This window comes from Macrobrachium nipponense, chromosome 43 (genome assembly GCF_015104395.2).
Source record: "Macrobrachium nipponense isolate FS-2020 chromosome 43, ASM1510439v2, whole genome shotgun sequence".
Lineage (NCBI taxonomy): Eukaryota > Metazoa > Arthropoda > Malacostraca > Decapoda > Palaemonidae > Macrobrachium > Macrobrachium nipponense.
Genome location: NC_061104.1, coordinates 26,468,960 through 26,478,959, shown reverse-complemented (window position 1 = coordinate 26,478,959; position 10,000 = coordinate 26,468,960). Strand labels below are relative to the sequence as shown.

The following is a 10,000-nucleotide window of genomic DNA, read 5'->3' as shown; positions in this document are numbered from 1 at the left end:
TCCCCGTGCAGTGAATTATCACGAAGATTATTGGTCCATGGTGTAGTTACTGTGGTGTAACTTATATGGTTTCCTGATTTTTACTCTAGATTTAATACAGAACTATTTGCATAGGTTTTATTCAACTATCATTTAGTTATTTATGTATACAGTTATTTAGTTATTCAACAGTTACTTTCATTTATTCCCTAGTTATTTTTATATTATCATTAGTTGCTTACCCTAATATGCAGTGGATATCATCATCATCATCATCATCATCATCATTCCCATCTGGAATGTTTTCAGTCCTTTATCTAGTTCCTTGTTTATCGTCTTTTGTTAGTAAGTTTGTTTTATGTTTGATTTAATTATAATTTTATGTTACTCTCTTCATTTTAATCTGTGTAGTTTTTAATCGTATTCTCCTACTTGTAAGTTTGGTACTGATGCCTTATTTTTCTTATTTTTTTCCTGCAGGTGTGTATACCATGAGGGGAAAAAAATCAAGTTAGATCCCAAGTTAAGAGAGGTGAGTCCAACTTAGAAGCCAGACTGGTCCAAGTTAAATTGAATTCCGATGTCGGTAAGTTCAAGGTGCGCTTGTTTGTGAAGGGTTGGAACCATTTTATTCTCTCTCTCTCTCTCTCTCTCTCTCTCTCTCTCTCTCTCTCATCATAATATAATAATAAAGAATCACTAAGCTCGATCGAGAAAATTTCAGTACCCTAATTTTATACAAAATTATATACATGATTTTTTTACCCCTACCATTTCTGTTTCCTTTAAATGGCTGCCCTCAAAAGGTGTTAGCCTTTCGATTCCCTGCTATTCTTTCGGGTTGTGCCCCCATTTCCTTTCCTATCCTGGTTGCTGCACACTGCAGTCTCCTAATTACCAGGTGCTGACGTCACTCCGTCGCCCAGTTGCATCAAGTAATTAGCAGCTGGCTCGTGAATTGAATATAATATAATAATATAATAATATATATATATATAAATATATATATATATATATATAATATATATATTATATATATATATATATATATATATATAATATATACTATATATATATATGTATATTATATATTATAATATATAATATATATATTATAATTATATATATATATATTTTATATGTGTATATATATGGTTGTTTATATGTATATATATACACATACATACACACATGAACAGAGTTACTGCCACGAAGGAAAAGTGAAACATTTGAGATGCAAAGTACTTTCGTCTTACTACCAAGACCATGTCTTGGTAATAAGACGAAATCACTTGGCATTTCAATTGTTTCACTATTCCTTCGCGGCTGTAACTTAATTCGTATAATCATCACGTTTTTACCTTTTTCGTGATTTAAAAGCAAACTTGTGTATGTATATATATGTGTGGTAGAGAGAGAGAGAGAGAGATAAAAAGTGAACGAATGATTACGTAACCTAAGTCTCATAAGAGATGCAATATGAATGATGCTGTACGTGAATCCCGTGCTGAACACGTGACGATGGGAAGACCAAAATGAATATGTGGATAGAGATACGTCAGGTTAAAACCGGTTATTAAAGACAGTCAAGAGAAGAAGAACGGCAAGAGAAAGCTGATAAAGAGAGAAAATCTAGAGTTCAGAAATCTGATAAGGAAAGAGGCGAGAGAGAGAGAGAGAGAGAGAGAGATTTTTTGAAAAAAGGTTATAAAAGATTATTGTTGAGACGCAATTGAGGTAAAGAACCTTAGTATTATGGAGAGAGTATGAAGAAAATCGGAGATAGGAGAGAAAGTGTAGATTCGATGACTAGTGCCATTGTTTTGTAATTACAGGTTCACGACATTGATAACGACAATGGTAAGAAACGGTTAATAATTATGTATGAATGATTAGCTGTGTCATCGACAGGATAATTCTCTCTCTCTCTCTCTCTCTCTCTCTCTCTCTCTCTCTCTCTCTCTCTAGTTTGTTTGTTTGTTTGTACGAGCTTTTTAAGTTGCATGGAACCAGTGGTTATTCAGCAACGGGACAAACGGCCTTACGTGAATTCCGAACCACGTCGAGAGTGGACTTCTGTCACCAGAAATACACAAACAAACTCTCTCTCTCTCTCTCTCTCTCTCTCTCTCTCTCTCTCTCTCTCTCTCTCTCTCTCTCTCTCTCTCTCTCTCTCTCCCCGCAATGAATCAGGCCAAGCAGCATCCAACGGCAGTTGTTAAAATTCGTGAAACCACTTGGGCCTTGTCGGAAGGAAGCAGCTCCACCAGTTTTTGAAGTTACATTTTCTAAATGTCAGCCAGGTTCCTTATTCGATTCTCTCTCTCTCTCTCTCTTCTCTCTCTCTCTCTAACCTGTTCTCATCAGCTTCCCCCTTCCCCAAATCCCCCTTCACCTTCCCCCGTTTCCGCTGCCCTGCCTCGAGACCCTGCTTGATTAAGGTTGCATTGGTAATGTGTTTTCGGATTTAGTGTCCTTGGCAAGGTTTCAGGCGGGTTAAAGTATGAATGTAGCTGTTACCGTCGACCTGCTTTTTTAATTTATTTTTTTCTCTCTCTCTTTTCTGGAGCTACGCCCTTGCTAGAGGAAATGTTTCTGTATATATATATATATATATATATATAATATATATATACTAATATAATATATATATATATATATATATACATCTATTATTATATATACATATATATATATATATATATATATATATATCTTATAATATATATATATATATATATATATATATATATATATATATATATATATATATATATATATTACGTGACATTAAGCCGTTTTCCAAAACGAAAAGACGTTGTGGAAAGATAAAAACTATAGTCACTTTTGTGTGTGGCGCTACGCCCTTGCTGGAGGAAATTTTCCATATATAATATATATATATATATATATATATATATATATATATATATATATATATATATATATATATTATATATATATATATATTACACACTTGACATTAAGTCGTTTTCCAAAAGGAGAAGGCTTCGTGGAAAGATAAAAGCTATGGTCACATTTGTGTGTGCGCGTGTATATATTGTATATATATAAAATCTTGTTATTGAAATTCACACTACATATACATACGTACATATATATATACATTCATATATTCACTTGAAAATAAGCCCGTTTCCCTTTAAGAATTCGAGACTTCCTGGGAAATAAGTATATTCATACATGTGTACTAATAATTTGTAATGTTTCGCGAAAACATTAATATTAGAATGTATATTATTAGTGTGCACTAATTATGGTCTTTTCAGAAACATAATGATTATTACAAGAATTAGTTCCGCTCTCTCATTCTGGATTCAGTAAGTATTAATTCGGCAAGTTTAGTCCTACTGGTTGCGACGCCAGTGTAAAAAAGAAAATTCGTAACAACATTTTGGCTAATGTTTTTATTAATACGCGCACATTCATTCCGAAGGAAAAATGTGAAAATATATTCAAGAGTAAAGACGAAAAATGACAAAAATAAAGATGACCACGCGAGGAAATCGTTGACAAGCAAAAAAAAAAAAAAAAAAAACTGAAGCCGCTGTAATTGATATGTTATATGTCCACAACTGCCAACTCTTAACCCCTCTCTCTCTCTCTCGTCTCTCGTCTTCTTCTTCTCTTCCTTCTCTCTCTCTCTCTCCAGAGTGGTGGTGACTTTGGGGCGATGTTTGGCGAATAGTAGTGGACTTGACTATTGCGTCTCCCTTCTCCTCCATCCTTGGTCTCCTTCCCCCCCGTCCCCCACCCCCAACCCCCAACCCCCAACCCCCACCCTATTCTGATCTGACCCTTCAAGGAAGCCAAAGCGGTGGTACCCTGTCATTCAAGGGAAGCCTTAGGCCTACGCTTACCGTTTTATGCAATGTTAACATGACGGTGTGGATTAAAAGGCGGTGCTTAGCGGTAATGTTTGGAATAAACTTTCGTATTCATGTGGTTCATTAACAGTTAAAAATGTTGCTGATATTATTATCATTAATGTTTATTATGTTTGTATTATTTAGGTAGAAGACCCTCTTTCAAGCATGTTCTATTGAAGGAGATTGCTGCTTCAGGTGCAATCATTTTATAGAAGTTTTTTAATAGAAAAGAACTTCTATAAAATAAATGCAGCTGAAGCAGTAATCTCCTTAAATAGAACACGTTTGTAATATTATTATTATTATTATTACTATTCATGACGCTGTGGATTAAAAGGCGGTTTTAGCGGTAATGTTTGGAATAAACTTTCGTATCTAAGTGTTTCATGAAGATTGATATTTGTTTCGGCAGTTATTGATAATATCATTAATATTTCTTTTATGTTTGTGTTATTATTAAAGTTATTATTATGGAAGACTATGAAGAGCAATCACTTTCTTTGAGGATATGAGTAAATCTTGGTACATTGTATTCTTGTTGTTGTTCAAACTATTGTTATATTATAACATGGTTATTTTATTATCTATTTTATTTCCTTATTAAGATCTACGTTGATAAATATTATTGTCGCTGCTGTTGTAATCTGATTTTGATATTAAGAAATTGATGATCACTCATTTTTGTTAGCATTTTAGTTATTTATAATCATTTGCTCAGCGCCTCAGTGGCTTGATCGGTATGGTCTTGGCCTGCCACCTCGGTGGCCGCGTGTTCGGTTCTCGGGCATTCCATTGAGGAGTGAGAGATGTGTATTTCTGGTGATAGAAGTTCACTCTCGACTTGGTTCGGAAGTCACTTCAAGCCGTTGGTCCTCTTGCTGAATAACCACTGGTTCCATGCAACGTAAAAACACCATACTAACAAACAAATAATCATTCGCTCATGGTTACGTTGTTAGGGCTTCTTCGGTCGCCAGACATGTTTAATATTAAATGAATAGACAAATTGTTGCTACGGTCTCTCTCTCTCTCTCTCTCTCTCTCTCTCTCTCTCTCTCTCAACCCAAATGCCCAAATGCATGATAATACTTCGATATTTTGCGTGGCTTCATACACGGACAGAGAGCGAGCTTGTATGTTTTTAGGGGACATGAATGTTTTAGAATATAAATGAGAGAGAGAGAGAGAGAGAGAGAGAGGGGTGGGGGGGCGCATATGTGTGTTTGTAAATATCATTCTGTATATGCTTATTAGAGGTAGAGAGAGAGAGAGAGAGGCATGTGTGTTTGTAAATAACATATCTGTATATACTTATTGGAGGTAAAGCATAAAGTGAGAGAGAGAGAGAGATGAGCATACTGTGTTCGTGAGTATGCGTTAGCACACATTCTTCTAGATACTCATTAGTATTTTGCCGATCCTCTCTCTCTCTCTCTCTCTCTCTCTCTCTCTCTCTCTCTCTCTCTCTCTGGGGTCTATCCCGTGATTTGTATTCGGGCATTGGCTCTGGTATCTCCTGGGTGTTGTAATGGTCCGTGTTACTGTGTTTCGGGGGTGTGGAGGGAGGAGTTGGGGTTAGGGGTTTGGCGGCAGAATTTGGGGTCCAGTCAGAAGGATCCGATAAGAGGAGGAGGAGGAGGAGGAGGAAGAGGAAGATAAGCCTGAGTAGCGAGGGAGTGTTTGGATGTGGGCGTCATTATGTAGCTCTCTTGATGTGGTCGTCCAGCTGAGGTCTTGCGGATTTGGTCGTCTTTATGCGGTTGTCATAATATGGTGTGGTCGTCATTGGGCGGTCGGCTTCGTTTTTTCATATTGCGGTCGTTTTGCTACATTCGTCATGATTTGGTTTTCTGACTTATGTAGGTCGTCTATTGCGGCGCCATAGTTATGAGGTTGGAATCCCATGCCTGGACTGTGACCAATCTTATATATCAGTTTGACGTGAAACTCACTTCCCACAGATTAATACAACATAAACGGTCAGTTAGCTTAGGACAGCAGAGCTCAGCTATTTTTAACCATATAAATAACCATAACCACAAAGTAAACTGGAATTTGTCACGTATATTTCATAGCAGCAAATGTCGGTACACAAGCCAGATGTTGGAGTCAGCCTTGATTAAACAAAGACAGGCAATGAACATCTCAGATGGCGCGTGGGATTCAGATATCATAGATAAAGTCTTCCTTCAACCAACGCGTAAGAAGAATAAAGAGCAATTATCAACCGGCGTGACATGGTTAAACGGGTTACTTTGGTATAAATACTGCCTTTCCTGTAACTTTTCTCATTCATTACCTACCTTAAGAGAGAGGCAGCAGTCTCTGAAATATAGTACTCTATATTTTTGCGTTTTTATGGTCTCCTTTTGTTATGATATATATATATATATATATATATATATATATATATATATATATATATATAGATATATATATATATAGAGAGAGAGAGAGAGAGAGAGAGAGAGAGAGAGGAGAGAGAGAGAGAGAGAGAGAGAGAATACCAGTAATAACCTTTATCTTGCTCCTGGTAGGATTTTCCTAGATCTCACAACTGACCGGCATATTCGCCCAATACAAGATTACCTTTTTATTTCCACTATTCGAATATAGTGTCTTGGTCTTGGCCAGCATTTTGCACTTTCATGATTTAGAGTATATTTCAGAGTGAATAACGAAGGAAAATTTTGATTTCCTAAGCTTTATATTGGTATTCTAATGTAATCGGGTTCTGGAGGAACTAAATTTCGCCAATGTAAGCAATCTTCAGAATACAGTGTGCCGCTATTTAAATGTTTGTAACTTAGTAGATAATACATGATACAATTATTTTCATTGGTTTAATTTAAGGAAAACATATACTTTTTAAATTTAGCGTTTTAAAGGTGACTCATCGGCTAATTAGTGGTCTGGCAGAACTAATGGTAATAACCACTACTGCTATTTTACTGCAAATACTGCTACTACTATTTCCGCTCATGTATCCATTGTTCTGACAGTCCCAGAGCTTTTTACTTTATTTTTATTCTTATTATTGTATCACTTCGCGTCGTCATTTCATAAATCTTTTTTCACTCTCTTTCTGAAGAGATCCATTACATGTCAACAGCCTTTTTAAACTGTGTACTTTGCTCTCATCAAAGTCTATATTATGAATTTCTTCTATTTTACGGGTCCTTTTCTAAATGCCCTGAGAGCGAAACTGTCAGGGTCATAGCCTCCGATTCAATTTCCTTGTGGTAATTTTTATTTAGGCGAATGTGCTCCTGTAAGATTTATATAGTATATATATCTGTATATTATTATATATATATAATATATATATATATATATATATATATATATATATATATATATATATATATATATATATATATATATATATATATATGTATGTATATATATAGCAAAAAAGATATTTTGTCATTTATACACGTGTGAATTTTTGTTCACAAGTATTTTATATACATATATATATAATATACATAAACCCATACATTTATATATATATATATATATATATATATATATATATATATATATATATATATATATATATATATATATATATCGTTCATTGTATTACATTTTGCAAGTATTGTCATATTATATATGAATAATTTTTTGGCTTGAAGATTGAAGCTATCGTGACACGCGCGCACAATTGCGGGCATTCGTAGCGTAGAACACGGCAATAAAAACACTTATCTTTCCCTGACAGGGAAATATCGAGCGATAGAAAACAATGACCGATTGAAATAGTCGGCCGATCATGTTGGCTAAACGCCGGTCATTACAGTTGATTGCTGAACCCGAATGGCTTTTTAGCAGTCGTAATACCGAATCATTCGACATGCAACTTAGGCGCTTAAGAAACTTCGGGCCGATCATATTTTCATTTGCATCTCTGAAACGGCTTTTATCTGGGTCGGAATTTTACCGCTTTAGGCAGCTTTGGTCGCTTGGGTTTCAGCGTAGAACTAAAGCGGAGTAATCAGTCGTCTTGTTTATTATTATCATCATTAATATTAATCAGAAATGGAGCTCTATTCATAAGGAATAAACCCGCATGGTCCATCGACTTGAAATCAAGTTTGGTGTTCGTTTGAAAGAAGTAACGGAAGGTTAGAAGATATACATAAAGAGTAGGTCAGTTATTATAAAAGAAAAAATCAAATGACAAATCAATAAATGAATATAGACAAATATAACAAAATCATAATATGCAAGGAGAATTGCTTTAAGAACTTTTGAGTTTCCAATTGTGCTTCGTCGGAGAGACTGTTCCGCTGTTTAAGTCAAGGTGTATATTCTGCACGACACCAATATCTGTGACGTTGGCCTTCCAACCATCAGAACTTAGCAAAATTGAATCTGGTCATAACTCGGATGGGTAACCAGCCTCCGTCGTCACATAAACCCCGGAAACCAGTCTTGGCGGTTATTGTATAGGCTAGCAAACATATTCGGAGATTTCAGTAATGAATCAAAAGGGTAACTTACCAATGATCTCGTTGTTTATCGATGTTAATGCCAAGACGAGACAGGTGTGTGGAATGAAACTTCATTTTTGCGATTGACGTGGAAGTTCTTCAGTTGTTTGTTTCGTTTTTGTTTGTATGGTGCTTTTACGTTGCATGGAACCAGTGGTTATTCAGCAACGGGACCAACGGCTTTACGTGACTTCCGAACCACGTCGAGAGTGAACTTCTATCACCAGTAATACACATCTCTCACTCTTCAATGGAATGGCCGAGAATCGAACCCGCGACCACCGAGGTGGGACGCTAATACCATACCAAGGCCAATATATTGGCCTTGTACCATACCAACCACGACCCAGGTGACGAGTTGGAAGATAAACATCTTATTCATTTCAGTCCCGGAAGCGGTGTCAGTGTCCATCGGAAAACATCCAAAAAACGTTTTAAGGAATCGAGAAGTTGGGAGTTTATTGTTTGGTAGCCGTTGTAATGACTCATTCGGTGTTTTATAATGTTCGCAAACTGAGAGAATTGACTCGGCTGTGAATGAGGAGAAATTTAGTGGACTTTGTGTAGTTGTCCGAATCGTGAAGTCTAGAAGGGAGTATGCGTATGTACATATACTGGATCGAAAAAGAAGATTTTATAAAAATTAAATAAAAATAAAAACAAAAAGGTCAACATAGAATTAGCATAGCATAAACAAGACTTAACAAGTAAAAAATGCGCCGAAGTTCAGTCTTAAGGTAGAGACAGTTATTTACTTAATAAGGGGGCCTTATGGCATCGGCGCTCCCTTAATGCTGTATGAAACTCTAAGCCACAGCCCGTGAAACTCTTAGCCGTGGTCCATGAAAATTTCAGCCACTACCCGATGGTGGCCTGTGTTGTTGGCACCTATAGCTGTGTCAGATCATGGCTAACTTTAACCTTAAATGAAATTTAAAAACTACTCTTGCTAGAGGGCTGCAATTTGTTGTTTGATGATTGGAGGGTGGGTGATCAACATACCAATTTGCAGCCCTCTAGCCTCAGTAGTTTTTAAGATCTGAGGGCGGACAGAAAAAAGTGCGGAAGAACAGACGAAGCCATTGCAACAGTTTACTTTTACAGAAACCTAAAAAGGTCAGTCATGAGTAAAATTGAATTCTGACTCGTCATTTGTGAACCGTGATGGAGAAAATACGTTTATTGTTATAATTTCTGAAAGAAAACATTATACGCAACTTGCGAGGGGTGACTTAAGTAAAGAAAAAGTTATTGCTTTGAATGATGTCAAAACAAACTTAGTATGAGTTGCTAATAATGTTGGAAGAAGTGACATGTCGTTATAAGTTGAAGGAAATATAATTAGTTCACTCTTGTGAATTATGAACAGTTATGAAAAACATTTATTGCCATGAATTAACAGAAGAAATAGTGTCAGTTTTGAGGTGAAAAATTAATTTTGTCCTTGAGTTGTAAAACATTATAGAAAGAAAATATTGAATCTAATCTGAACTGTACAAGAGACAAATTCAGTGTACTGACTTAAGGGAGAAGTATAAACATTACTTGAATAAATTGTGAAAAAGAAATCACTATAAAAACAATAACTGCTGCCCCTGAGAGAGAGAGAGAGAGAGAGAGAGAGAGAGAGAGAGA

General features: G+C 35.8%; 1 protein-coding gene across 1 annotated transcript in view; it reads left to right on the top strand.

Moving 5' to 3' along the window:
• Positions 1 to 544: 544 nt before the first annotated feature.
• LOC135213599 (cytoplasmic polyadenylation element-binding protein 2-like) overlaps positions 545 to 10,000 on the top strand; it is a 133,892-nt gene continuing 124,436 nt past the window's right edge. Inside the window, exon 1 of the mRNA XM_064247612.1 lies at positions 545 to 565. Coding sequence (XP_064103682.1) covers positions 560 to 565 — 6 coding nt within the window. The 5' untranslated portion in view covers positions 545 to 559. The remainder of the gene's footprint in view (positions 566 to 10,000) is intronic.